At 37.7% G+C, this 14,844-nt stretch overlaps 1 protein-coding gene across 2 annotated transcripts in view; it reads right to left on the reverse strand.

Moving 5' to 3' along the window:
• Nucleotides 1-14,844, reverse strand: part of ADAMTS18 (ADAM metallopeptidase with thrombospondin type 1 motif 18) — a 155,037-nt gene that overhangs the window by 71,494 nt on the left and 68,699 nt on the right. Inside the window, exons 4-9 of one of the 2 annotated variants that reach the window (XM_033219086.1) lie at nt 13,385-13,671; nt 10,055-10,248; nt 9,668-9,751; nt 7,946-8,105; nt 4,521-4,626; nt 1,096-1,233 (exon numbers count right to left, since the gene is read on the reverse strand). In XM_033219086.1, the coding sequence (XP_033074977.1) occupies nt 1,096-1,233; nt 4,521-4,626; nt 7,946-8,105; nt 9,668-9,751; nt 10,055-10,248; nt 13,385-13,646 (944 nt within the window). In that variant the 5' untranslated portion in view covers nt 13,647-13,671. The remainder of the gene's footprint in view (nt 1-1,095; nt 1,234-4,520; nt 4,627-7,945; nt 8,106-9,667; nt 9,752-10,054; nt 10,249-13,384; nt 13,672-14,844) is intronic. The other variant, XM_033219085.1, reaches the window with a different exon arrangement.

A 14,844-nucleotide genomic window follows, 5' to 3' on the forward strand; every position in this document is an offset into this window, starting at 1 on the left:
TTATTAATCGCATTCTTACATGAGTTGGAAAAAATAATTTCAGTCACCAAATCATGAATTTAAAACTAATAGGAAAATCTTCATGGCAAAGCTCACTAGCAAAAAGTCTGCTGATTTTTTTACTACCCTTTGGGCATATTTGGTTAGGTATCTTTAAGCTTAATATGCTTTGTGTATATATCTTACTAATTCTTTAAACATTTGCAAATAATATACAGTGGTACGGGTTAAAAATAAAGTATCAAGAATGTCAATTCCCAAAGAAATTTCACTAACATCTGGTCAAACAGATATGGGAATAGCATCTAAGTGTCCTAGTGGGTCAACATAGATTAAAAAGGTGGGTGTGTGTATGTGTGTGTGTGTGTGTGTGTGTGTGTGTGTGTATTTCAACTTTGGGTTCATTGTTTAATATGAATAGTGCAAATTTCCTAACTCCTACTTTTACTAATGCAACTTAAGAGTTCTGTGCTATTGAAAGCATTTTATATAGCTACCATCCTCCTTGGCTATCACTTGGACATAAAGCAAGCTCCTGGCCACTTCAGACACAATAGTCAAATAAGAAAATGCTCTATTTATTAAAACACAAACACACACTCATACCATGTGAGCATTTTAAAAATACTCTATGACACATTGATTGATGAGATTGAAATAATTAGTCACAGTAAAAAGACAATATACCTAGCAGCCTCTGGAAGTCACAGGGAAGAGACGGTTGAGTACACATCCTAGAGTCACAACAGATCTAAGTGTGAGTCTTCTGTCTGCAACTTACCAGCGATAGCACCTTAAGCCACACAATTAACCTCTCTAAGACTTGATTTCTCAACTCTAGATTGAGGATAATAGTATTGCTGTGAGGATTGAAAGAGGAAATATGTGGAGAACATTTAGCACAATATTAGGCTTTGATCTATTTTTTTTTAACAACAATAATGTCATCATCATCATCATCATCATCATCATTTATCTTTCTGTTTATTGAGAGATCAAAAGGTAATTCCACTGAGTATTTGTTTTCACGTCTATGGAGCACAATTCTGTCACCACTCCAAACCTAGGAGCACCCCTGGATTTAACCTGTCATACCTGAGGAATTTCTTGAGATACTGTCGGCTGCAGGAAGACCATGAAAACACTCCATTATTTCCGGTCAGTGTGGGAGACATGATATTGCCTTCAGCCTTTCTGCAGGGATTGCCTTCTCCATCGTGAATCATGCCAAAGCTGAAACAGAATGAAGAAAACAAAATCCTGCTTTGTGAACCCATTTTCCTGAAGGATAATCTGAGGAAGAAAAAAGACGCCTTGATCATCAACAAAACCAAGTGAGAGACAGAGTTATTAAAACTGGAACAGAGAAAGACAAATTACTATAGACTGTTATAAAACTCACACAGAAAATTTAAAAAGTGCTAAGGGCTTTGTTACACTATTTCTTGACCACAGAATCAAAGAATGGTCTAGCTGCTACATGTTTTATGGGCTGGAAAATGTTAGCCAAGTTAAATTTAGGTATAAGCTAAGCCAAAGTGATGGACCAGCCAAATTATTTTATTTCAAACAGTAAAATTATTTTCTTGTCACCAAACATGGAACTATGGTAAAGAAGTTCAGACTGAGTAGGAAGGAGGTGCAGAGAGATGCTGATTCTAAGCTGTTTATGAATTGTTCATACATAAGCCTATTGTGGTATAAAAACTTCTCTCCAACTATGATCAATTCATTAGCTGAAATCACAAACTCTGATTATAATTAAACTCTCTGATAATAAACATTTTTAAAAATGCTTGAACCCCTTTATTGAAGACTATTAAATCTTGACTGTTACTGTTATCTTTCAGATGTATTATATGAGAAAACTTTAATTTGTTCCATTTCATCACAGAAGGGTCTAGTAATTATAGAATAAAAACTTTAAGTGGTCTACTCAATAGGAATCATGCATATTACACCTAAAGAATTCTCCAATATCCTGACAGGTAGAATAAATGTTACATCAATGTGCATACCCACATAGGATACATACTATAAAGACAGAGCTTACTTCAGGCTATATTAAAGTGGTAGAAGATGGAGAAATAAGAGTCTTTGATCTGCTCTAAAAAAATTCGGTGCAGAGAAAAGTCTTTTCTGGTTATTTTTTTCTTTTAGGGATGCAGAGGATGGAGGGACATAAATATGAATTTCATCATTAATTTAAATTGTTCTTACTCTCATTATTTAAAAGAATAAAACTTGTTTCTTAGACCATATATTTATAAGGCAGATATGATTCCTATGTAAATAAAAATGTTGTTCTGATATTTCATTTATACAGTTAGCCTTTGAAAGTAGTCTATACCAAATAAATATGTTACAATAAAAGATATGACTTTTTTTTGTGACCCATGTCTATAATATGGCCATTTTTCCAGCATTCCTTCCAGTTTGTCAGGAAAGCGGTAGCAGGGCAGCTGTATGCTATGATCCTATCAGTGACTTCTGTAGGTATTCAGAGGTGACCACTCAAAAATCTGTATTTACTAACCTCAACATATACTCAGTGAAAGCATTTTCTTATCCTCAGCTTTTCCCAATTTAATTCTTCTTCTCACCTAACCAAGATCTTAAGGGGATTTGTTTGGGTGACACCCTTTCTAAATATATTTGTGAAAGTCAGAAACAGAAAGGAACCTATAAATAAAGCACCCGAAGTAAAAAACAGAAAGAAATCTATAAACAAAGCACAAGAAGAAAGAGCAAGAATCCCAGAAACAGAGATGGGGTAGAAGAGATTGAAGCCATTACGCTAGAGGAAAAGAACTTACTTAGAACTTCAGTGGAATTTTATGTGCATAAGAAAACCAAGATGGAATTTAATTTTGAACTTAACATTCTTAAATTTACTTTAATAGCATTTTAGAAGATGATAACGTTTTTTCTTTAGCACATGCCAAATGCCATATAAATATCTCAGGAACTGTCTATTTCAAAACTTCATAAGGCCATGTTATTTAGAGCTTAAGTATGTATTTTATTTTACATCTGTCCTTTCCCCAACCTCTGACTTTTCTCCCGCATCCTACCTGAAGAATATTTTCTGCTTTTCCTTATCTAAAATGTTGGATTTTGATTTTGGATAATTTTAACGCATACACAAAGAAAATTAAATTTTTCAATGACCAGTATTTTGTAACGTGATACCAGTTCATTTGGACTTCATACGGTAAAACAAACAGACATACATTTGGTATTCCCACATATTTTATTTCCTGCTTTGCGTGAGAAACATCATTCTTAATGAGCATTTTTGCTTCTCCATTTACAATTTAAAAAATTGGCTTAGTCATATCTAAGTGTGCGTGGGTGTCTAAGTGTGTGTGTGTGTGTGTGTGTGTGTGTATAGTAACACTGGAAATTTGTTGGATAACAATAACAACAATTGTCAAGATTTAAATTTCCTAGAGATAATAAAGTGTAGCTCATAGAAGATACCGGCACTGGCCGGGCCTGGTGGTTCACACCTGTAATCTCAGCACTTTTGGAGACCGAGGCAGGCAGATCACCTGAAGTCAGCCTGGCCATCACAGTGAAACCTCATCTCTATTAAAACTATAAAAACTAGCCAGGTGTGGTGGTGGGCACTGGTAATCCTAGCTACTCAGGAGGCAGAGGCAGGAGAATCACTTGAACCTGGGAGGCGGAGGTTGCAGCGAGCCGAGATTACCTCACTGCACTCCAGTCGAGACGACAGACCGAGACTCTGTCTCAAAAAAAAAAAAAAAAAAGAGAAAGAAGAGAAAAGATACCAGCACCAACATATAAAAATATCAACTAGGTTACTGAATATTTGCTTTTAAGTCAAAAATTAACTAGATGCTTTGAAAATATATGAATAAAATATACACACATGCACACACAAACATTCCTAAACGGGTATATCTGAAGAGTACTACACATTGAAATAATTATTTTGTAAAGTAGTATACTTGCTCCAATGCAGCTGCTGTTGCTCAAATGTTTGAAAATTGTCTATAGCGTTGTCTCCATCATCAAAGGAAGATTTACTAACACCAATTAAAAGAATATTAAGTATATGCAATGTTGCCAACTAAAAGAATATTCAGTATATGCGGCAAAAGTATTTTTAAAAAGTCGTGTGCCATTTTACTCTGGGAATTTATTTTTCTACATGATTACTTCCTGTGCATAAAGAATCAGCTAGAAGCGTCTCCATTGCTGCAAAACATGAACAAAAATAAACAAATGCCTAACAGCCTAGAGACTCAGTTAAATAACTTGCAGTCTGTGCACACGAAGGAGTACTGTGTGGCTATTAAATGCTGTTGTTTAAAAAGAATGAAATCAACAATAACTAGCCTTTAGTGAGCCCTTTGTATGGTCAGAAACTATTCTAAGCTTTACACAAGACTGATCCTCTTTCCTCTGCCTAAGTCAACAACAACGGTGAAAACGCCAATGAATCATCCAACTAGTTTTCATATAAAGTAGTGGGTCAAAGAGCCACTTACTTGTGCCCCGACTCATGAGCGATGGTGAAGGCAAGGCCAAGTCCTGTGTCCTCATTGATGGTACAACTTCGGTACTTAGAGCACATTCCACTGATGGGGGCAAACCCTATTGAAAGATCAATTTCAAATGTGAATCCAAAGGTTGCACACACAGATACGTGATAATTTATGTCCTCAAAATGTTCTACATAGTTTTAGCTTAATAGATCAATGCATTCAATGTTTTTGCAAAAAAAAAAAAAAATTACTAATGATCTATAGTTCTTTGTCCTGTGTAATGATAATGTATAAATGCAGCATTTCCTATTTTCTTGCTTTTGTTGCATATTGTTATCAATTGATCCTCGTAACAGCCCCGTAAGGTCAGTATGAGTACTGTAATTCCCATTTTACTTTTACTACAGTAAGTCACAGAATATTGATATGCCTTGTCTGAGTTTATCATTTGGGTCAGAGCAATGGATAGAATGATAGCAAAACCAATGCAAAATGCTCACTGAACAGTGGGATTCATGTCACAGCTCAGGGTGTCTTTTCCAAGAAAAAACACGCATCCTGGTCTTTTTCTAGAGCAGAAAACATGAAAATGCCTAAGCAATGCATGCAGATTAAATTCATCTTTCTCTGGTTCTTTATAATGTGGTAAGTGCTTCTGTTCCCAAAGTTACGTCCTCTAAGAGCCATTATAAAAGCATCCCGGCCAGCTCTTAAGTCTATCTTGAAATATAGTGCAGTGTGTGAGAACATTTTTCTTTCCAGTTTTGGTCCTAATAATCACTAGAACAAATCTATATACCCATCTAATATTAAATGCATGCTTGTGAACTGATTGTACTCACTTCACTGTCAAGATAGAAGGGAGATCAGCTGGGAAATCTAATATAAAGGCACAAATGAGGGGTAGCATCATTATCATTACTGCCATCACCACCGTCACTAAATAAATGGTTGCCAAATTCACACACTGTGCTGTATGTCTATTATATATCTGTGTGTGTATGTATTTATAGCTCAGGAAACCAAACCTCAGAGAGGTGAATTAACTTGTTCAGGATCTCAGAGTCATAAATTCCAGACTCAGGAATCAACCACAGACATATGGGAAGTTAAAGCCCATGCACTTTGCATTAGGACACACTGCTTAAAGCAAGTGACCTTTTTGACAAGTGGTGGAATTTCTGGCGTTTTGTTTTTTCCAAGCCTTTTCTTATATTTTGGTCTCTGGATAACAGATAACACTGTCTGCTTCTCAGAATCTTCAAAACATCAACAATGCATTGGATTATCAAATGTCACTTTGCACATTCCAAATTCAGAATATGAATGGATGTATATAATTTTTCATTATAAAAACCCTTTCTATGGAACAATTTCCAAAATAGTTGTGTTTTTTAAGACTGTGATTAATGGTTAATTGTTAAAATAAACTTATTTATAGGACATAACAGAGAAACTGCAGAGAATTTGAGAACCATAAAAAATAAAATTTCTGCTCTGGCACAGTGGCTCATGCCTGTAATTCCAGCACTCTGGGAGGCTGAGGCGGGTGGGTCACTTGAGGTCAGGAGTTTGAGACCAGCCTGGCCAACACAGTGAAACCTGTCTCTACTATAAATACAAAAATTAGCCAGGCATGGTGGCGGGCACCTGTAATTCCAGCTACTCTGGAAGCTGAGGCAGGAAAATCACTTGAATGCAGAAGGCAGAGGTTGCAGTGAGCTGAGATCGCGCCACTGCACTCCCGCCTGAGTGACAAGAACAAGACACCATCTCAAAAAATTAAAAAATAAATAAAATGTCTTATGAAGTCCAACATACTATTATCTTTTTATTTTATTTTATTTTATTTTATACTTTAAGTTCTAGGGTACATGTGCATAACGTGCAGGTTTGTTACATATGTATACTTATGCCATGTTGGTGTGCTGCACCCATCAACTCGTCAGCACCCATCAATTCATCATTTATATCATGTATAACTCCTCAGTGCAATCCCTCCCTCCTCCCCGCTCCCCATGATAGGCCCCAGTGTGTGATGTTCCCCTTCCCGAGTCCAAGTGATCTCATTGTTCAGTTCCCACCTATGAGTGAGAACATGCGTGTTTGGTTTTCTGTTCTTGTGATAGTTTGCTAAGAATGATGGTTTCCAGCTGCATCCATGTCCCTACAAAGGACGCAAACTCATCCTTTTTTATGGCTGCATAGTATTCCATGGTGTATATGTGCCACATTTTCTTAATCTAGTCTGTCACAGATGGACATACTATTATCTTTAATGTATCATAAGGGATTATAAAGTACTTTGAGGAAAAGTGTGAGAGGGGTACATCACATAAGCTTTTCTCAGCTCCACAAAATTCTACCGTTCATCTGGACTATTAGTTATATCAGCAAACTATGGCTCCTGTGTTCTGTTTTTGTAAACAAAGTTTTACTAAAACACATCTGCATTCATTTTTTACATATTACTTGTGACTGCTTTTGCAACAATACAGCTGAAATGGCTAGCTGCCACAGAGACCTGTGGTCCACATAGCCTAACATACTGACTATCAGGTCCTTCACAGAGAGTTTGCTGACTCCTGATTTCGACAACCATTCATTAACTTTTAAAAAATGTTGAATTCCTATTATGTGCAATGGAATATACTGGAATATAGTATAGATATAAAAGATGCAATTCTTGCTATCACTGTCCTGTACAAACAAATATGGAAGAACTGAGCACTTCAAAGTCAAGTAACTTTCTAAAAAAGGCACTGCTACCTAGTTGCACAGTTAGGTACCAGGGAGCACAGTAAAATCTTCTTCAGCTACCTGATTCTGTGGTCATGATGCTTATGGAACAACCTACATGTTTCTAGTTAAATAATGTACCTCACACCTCAATGATCATCAGTAGGATCAATCAAGAAAAATACAAGCCAGGTGAGGTGCCTTATGCCTGTAATCCCAGGACTTTGGGAGACCGAGGCTGGCAGATCACCTGAGGTCAGGAGTCCGAGAGCAGCCTGGCCAACATGGTGGAACCCCCATCTCTACTAAAAATACCAAAATTAGCCAGGCGTGGTGGCGGATGCCTGTAATCCCAGCTACTTGGGAGGCTGAGGCAGGAGAATTGCTTGAACCCAGCAGGCGGAGGTTGCTGTGGACCAAGATTCTGCCATTACACTCCAACCTGGGCAACAAGAGTGAAACTTCAACTCCAATGAAAAAAAACACAAAATGAATAAAGTAAGTGGGATCTCCATGTTCTAAGTTCAGTTAAAAAGAACAATAGTCTCCAGAGGCTATGTGAGGTTACTCCACAATTTAAATATTATGTCTTTTTATTAAGAACATAAGGGTTATCCATCATCCATAGAAAGTTTGCGTACTGTGTTTTCAGCTAACAGGTGTGTGTGAGGGATCTGTTCATACCATACCTAGAGTGTCACATGGTTCATTCTTCCAAGAACAAATATCAAATCCCGTGAGTAAGATGGCGTGATCATGCCTCTTGCCATTCTTTCCAATGAGGGCAGACTGCCATTGACAAAAGCTATTCAGAGACTGGTCTGCGTGATGGTTGATCAATAATCCTCCCTATGGGAAACCCACACAAATCAAAGTGTGAATTTGTTGCAGAGATGAGAATGCTGAATCATTCCATTTGTACAGGCAAACACAGAAACTTATTTCTAGGGAAAAAGATCACTAGAGGAAAACACTTGAGCTAAGGTAGGAGACAGGAAAATATCTATTTTAGGTAAATGCTCACAATATTTCAAGCAACTACAAAGTTTCTGTAGTGTGGTTTATGATTGATTATAGTTCTACAAAAAATAACTTGGCATCACTTAGAACACCTTTGTTCATCTCATCTGTACTACCTTTATAAAACCGTTACAACTTTTAAAACAGGATAATAAATTAATGGTGATGAAGTTCAATGGCTTTTTCATAAAGCCTTATCATTATTTCCATAGATGTCAAAATTCTCAGCAAAGCGTCTGGCACATCATAGGTTATAGTCCATCAATCAATATAATGAAAATCAATATAATGAAAATTCACAGAATGAATAAACAAATGATGATATGATTCCAAAGGATAAGAGAGGACCTACCCTTAAAATAATCATTTGTCAAATGTTTGCTTAGTTGAAACTATTGACTTGGCCAAATTGAAAGTTGACAGACAAGATCTTTAATTATCAGTTAATTAGGATGTGGCTGGCTTCAGTGTCCTTGGGCAACCTATTAGTAGGCTAAAGACAAAAGTGTCTCCTGATCAGCACACATCCTTTCTATCTTTCTAAAATTCCAAAAACCATTTGACAAGCTGTTAACTTCTGTAGCTTTCCACAGCTGGGCAATTAGATCAATTTTTGTCTTGTCTGTGCCTTCCTGCTTTTTATGTTTTTTATTGGGGTTACAGAAGAAGAGGAAGAGCCTCGGGGGACTTAAAAAATACCCATTTGAACAGTAATCGCTATCTCAGAGAAACAGAGTTTAAACATCAAAACACTACAAAGCAGTGAGTACCACGTAATTTAACACTTTATTACATGTTCCGGTAGTCATAATTTGCCCCATGTTTGTGTCTTGCATCTCACTGTGATCAATTCAAGGGCAGTTAAATATCCCTTGTTCATTCCCTGTATTACCTAAGATGGTACTGGGGAGACAGTAGGTTCACTACAATAATTTTCTGATGTCTTATTTTCAGTATATTTTTTAAATATCCTTTTGCATCTACCAGCAATTACTCAGCATACCAAACTTGCAAAATCTAGCTAATGCTTAAATCTATGACCAAATTCACCTTCTTTGTGAAGCCTACATAACATTTATATTTTATGTAACATATTTATGTTTCATATTTTTATTATTATATATTTATATATTTAATAATTTATGTACCATTATTTATGTATATATATGCACATATAATATAAATACATTTAAATATAAATATTTTTCTGGTGCTTTAGTTTAATTATGTGATTACACAACCTTTTAAGATTGTACCTTGAGGAGAGTCAGCCTAGTTTCAAATTTAAGCAGCTAATGACTAGTACATGGATTAGTGAACACAGTAGGTATTCAAGAAATGTATTCTGAATGGCAGACCGAATGAAGACATAAATGAAGTTTGCCACTTACAGGTTCTTGTTCCAGAAGAATTAGGCTCACCACAACCACGTTTATGTCACTTCCAATAGTCCCATCTTTAAATAGGCCAGAAACCTGTTGGAACAATGGAAGTCAAACAAAATCTCAAAATGATCAAAATCTTATGGGGGAATCAATCAGACATATTGACTGAAGTACATGGGCTTCAATTTTAACCAATATATGTACATATAAAGACAATTTCCTGAAAACTCAACTTAAAAAAATAAAACCACATGTGTAGCTATTAAAAGTAATGGCAGAAACTGCAATTACATTTGCACCAACCTAATACATATGCTATTCAACCCATGCAAGAGAATTCTATGACTTTTATCTTCTCTGAAGAGCCAGAAGCTTCGTGACACCCCACCTTACCATGTTCATTACTGTAAGAATGTACGTGGTGACATTTCCCTTGCCATGCTTTTCCACCATTTTCTTGTCTGCCACCACAAGGGTTTCCACATTTAGGCCCTTTTGTGATTTTCCAGCTGATCTCCTGGGTCGCCCAGAGCTCCCATATTCATCAAACCTTAGATAGGTGTCCTCTGTGGGAGGCTTGGGAGCATCTATGATGAACATAAGAGCATTTGGAAGGGATATTAGAGAATATCTAGATAAGACCTGTTGAAAGAGAAACTGAAACAAGGGAAGAAGAGAAACTATGTAATCAACACTCCACCAATCCACTAACAAGTGATGCTGCCAGTGCCTGCCCGGGTGCCTTGCATCTAGTATGTGGTCAAGAAAGACCTACTCAATAAATGTTTGGATGCACGGATGGGTAGATGGATGGGCTGGACAGGGTGGATGGATGGATGTGTGAATGGATAGATGGGTGGATGAGTGCATGGATGGATATTGGATGGATACATGGGTAGGTGGATAGAAATAAATGGATAATGGATGAATTCAGTAACTCAAAAATGCTCTAAAAAGTAAAAAAAGAAAAAGAAAGAAAGAAAGAAAAGAAAAGAAAAGAAAAGAGAAAAGAAAAGAAAAGAAAGGAAAAGAAAAGAAAAGAAAAAAGAAAAGAGCTCTAGGCCAGGCATGGTGGCTCACGCCCGTAATCCCAGCAATTGAGAGGCAAAGGTGGGTGGATCACTTGAGGTCAGGAGTTTGAGACCAGCCTGGCCAACATGGTGAAACCCCATCTTTACTAAAATTACAAAAATTAGCCAGGCATGGTGGTGAATGCATGTAATCCTAGCTAGTTGGGAGGCTGAGGCAGGAGGATCACTTGAACCCACGAGGTAGAGGTCTCAGTGAGCCAAGATCATGCCACTGTACTCCATGAGGAAGTCTCTCCTTTATGTCCTCAAAAGAAACACCCAACCACACCTACGCAGTTACCTTTGAGATAGAATCTCTGGGTGACAGAGCGAGACTTCATTTCAAACAACAACGACAACAACAACAAAAACAAGCTATAATTCTAGTTAGTAGAACAGATCAACAAAAATCAATTTTGTGGGGAGAAACTTTAAAAGTAGAAAATGCTCATTTTTCTAATCAAAAACTGCAGAAACAGTGTTAATTCTTTGGCTCTAAATTTATTATTTATGAATTCATTAAATATACTACTTCATACATTATTTTCTAAACAAAATGTAAACAGCTCTAAAACTTTATACATTATTTTCTAAATAAAATGTAAACAGCTCTAAAATACTGGTCATGTCTTAAACTCTCATTTCATCAACACAGACTTTCACATAGCACATAAGAGGTGGTCAATAAGAACTCTTTGATGTGATATTGGCTTAGTTATCGGGGAAACAGCATAGTCGGGGATGATATTAAAAACTGTATTAAACACTTTTCATAACTGGTAAAGTGTGGACACCAAGTTAACAGAATGGATACTGGCCATAGCCATTGAGCAGAGACCTAGAAGTGCCTGCTGGGCCAGACATGATGCCTTTGGTTAATGGATAGCAACAACTACGCGCATTCCTGGGAAGAAAAATGGCATCTGGAAAGTTCAGGGAAGCACCTGTGTACTAACTAGTACGGAAATATTTTAGTACTATAACACCGGTCCAGCCATAATAGTGAAACTAGCTCTCTACAGAGTAAAATTCAAAGATCAAATTATTTAGAGTTAGATTTAAAAACTCAGGTTGGCCACTTACGATCACAGTGACCTTGAGTCTCAGTTTCCTTATCTATGAAAACAGGTGACACCTTTATAAGGTTGCTGTCAAGATTTGCTTTGATGTCTCATATCAAACATGTCTTATCACTATAAACATTATTACTATCATTAATACAGATAAATTATTACTCTATACATGCTAAATGGATGCCCCTTAATGAGGATATTTCAATAATACCAAAAACTCAAAAACCAGTTAAAATGGTAGAAACTCTTTCATTATTCTGCCTGATTAATATCTTAGTGATACCAGTTTCTCTTCTCCATGAGAATAACCTTCTTCTGGCTGTGCTATCCAACTTGGTATATACTTTCCATGTGTAGCTATTAAGCCACAGAAGAATTTAAAAGTTTAAAAAGCAATACTTGATTCAGGTATTAAAAGTCTTTTGGCTAGGCTTAGTGGCTCATGCCTGTAATGCTAACATTTCGGGAGGCTGAGGCAGGTGGATCACCTGAGGTCAGGAGTTTGAGACCAGCCTAGCCAACATGGGGAAACCCTGTCTCTACTAAAAACACAAAAATTAGCTGGGTATGGTGGCGTGCGCCTATAATCACAGTTAGTGGGGAGGCTGAGGCAGGAGAATTGCTTGAACCTGGGGGATGGAGGTTGCAGTGAGCTGAGATCGCACCACTTCACTCCAGCCTGGGTGAAAGAGTGAAACTGTCTCAAAAAAAAGAAAAAGAAGAAAGAAAAACAAGAAAAAAGAAAACGTTTGAAGTATGTCCCAAACAACTTGAGTATGCAAATCTACTTTTTTGACCTTAATTTTATGCAAGTTAAATGCAGATTAAGTATTTCCAGTAAAAATTTATCATCTGAATTGACAGGTTTAAGTGCTGTACGTTTAAAATAAACACTGGATTTCCAAAACTTAATAGGAAAAAATAATGTAAATCTCTCACTAATCATTTGTTATACTAATTACATGTTGAGATAATATTTTGTATATGTTGCATTAAATAAAATGGTATTAAAATTCATTTACCCTTTTTTTTAACTTTTAAAACTTGTGGCTAATAGAAAATGTAAAATTGTATTTAGGGCTTGTGTTCCATTTCTATTGGACATCGCTGGTCTGGAAACAGCTGAAGGTTGTACCAAGGTCACAAACCATGCTCAAGGATACCTGTGTTTCACAGCTACCTCCCTCACATGCTAATATTCTTGTTTCTGGAAGTCTCTCCTTTTTGTCTTCAAAAGAGACATCCAACCACACCTAGACATTTACCTCTCATTTTTTTTTTGTCATTGGAAATCTAGGTACTTTTCTCAGAAGCACAGAAATCAAGATATGATTGGGATCTATGGCATGAAAGTAGGAGATACTAAAACAGTAAAAGAGAAACCGTATCTAAATATTTCCTAGTTTAACCTAGATTAATTGATCATTCAGCATTTGCCTGAGAGAGATAATTACTGGTCCTGCGCCAAGACAGATGCTCAGGGTAGCCCCATTTTGACTTGCAAAGCTTGTACACCCAACAGCTCTCAGGAAAACCCGTCGAGACCCACATAAGAACAGAACAAGAAAAAGTTTCCTTACATACATTTCTTGCGTCGTCCACAAAAATGCTGCTTTTGCAACCTTCGATGGTGATACTCTGTCTCTTGACTCTGAGATGCATGGGGAATGTGACTTGGGGAGTAACCAGGATAATTCCGGCCGGAGCTGGGGTAGCTACGGTACCGCTGGACCTTCTCCTCTGCTGTCCTTTTGTACAGTACGTGAGGATGGTGACCCGCAGGGGAGCTGTAGTTGTGTTCCTGGGCCAGGAGCTGAGGTAACGGTGAGATGAGGAATTCATTTTTTCGTGTCCTTATTAAACCTGACTAAAAAGCCAAACACAAAGCAAATAGTCATGATTCCATGCCTCCCTGTGCCAAGGGTTGGTTTTCAACAACTATTTCCTGACTCATTCCTGTATGTGGGCACAGGAGCTAAAAGCTTCACACATATTGCCTCATTTTTATCTGCACCATTACAAGTTGCTATTATTATTGAGACAGGGTCTCACTTTAAAACCCAGGCTGGAGAGCAGTGGTGCAAACATGGCCCACTGCAGCCTTGACCTGCCGGGCTCAAGTGATCCTCCCAGCTCAGCCTCCCGAGTAACTGAGACTACAGGCACGTGCCACCATGGCCAGATAATTTTTATATTTCTTATAGAAACGGGGTCTATGTGGCCCAGGCTGGTTTTGAACTCTTGGCCTCCCAAAGTGCTGGGACTACAGGCATGAGTTACCGCACCTGGCCCGACAAGTTGCTATTATTATCACCCCCATTTACAAAGGAGAAAACTGAAGCTAAGATAGTAAATAGGAAAGCTAGCATGGGCACCCAGAGTTCTCTACTCTCAGAGGCAGGGCTCACAACCACTGGGCTGCCAGTCCTGATGTTTGTGCTTGAAGGGCTGAGCCATGGACATCCTGCTGCATCTGCATTTATAACCTGGCAGATGCCATGCTCACCAATGGATAGAGTGATGAATATAAAAACACCTCTACTCATTCTCAAGAAATGGTTCACACTTGATTTCTTTTCTCTCTCTCTCTCTCTCTCTTTTTTTTTTTTAGATTAGATTTCATTCTGTCACTTAGGTTGGAGTGCAATAGCACTATCGTGGCTCACTGTAGCCTTGACCTACTGAGCTCAAGCAATCCTCCTGCCTCAGCCTCCTGAATAGCTGGGACTACAGGTACACACCACTACACTCAGAAATGGGGTCTCTCTATGCTGCCCAGGCTGGTCTCAAAGTCCTGGCTTCAAGCGATCCTCCTGCCTCAGCCTCCTAAAGTGCTCAGATTACAGGTGTGAGCCACCACTTCCAGCCCATCTTGATTCATAATTGCTAAATCAATTAAAAAAAAAAAAACTAGCAAGGATGGCAGAGAAAGGCATGAGTGATGATCTCTAAGTGGGAGTCTAGAGAATCTGATGAGTGGTGCTGCTATAATGAAGAGATATATTTACCAAATCAAGAAGAAAGGGGAGACCCTGGGAAG

Source organism: Trachypithecus francoisi, unplaced genomic scaffold (genome assembly GCF_009764315.1).
Source record: "Trachypithecus francoisi isolate TF-2019V2 unplaced genomic scaffold, Tfra_2.0 Lachesis_group10, whole genome shotgun sequence".
NCBI classification, from domain to species: domain Eukaryota; kingdom Metazoa; phylum Chordata; class Mammalia; order Primates; family Cercopithecidae; genus Trachypithecus; species Trachypithecus francoisi.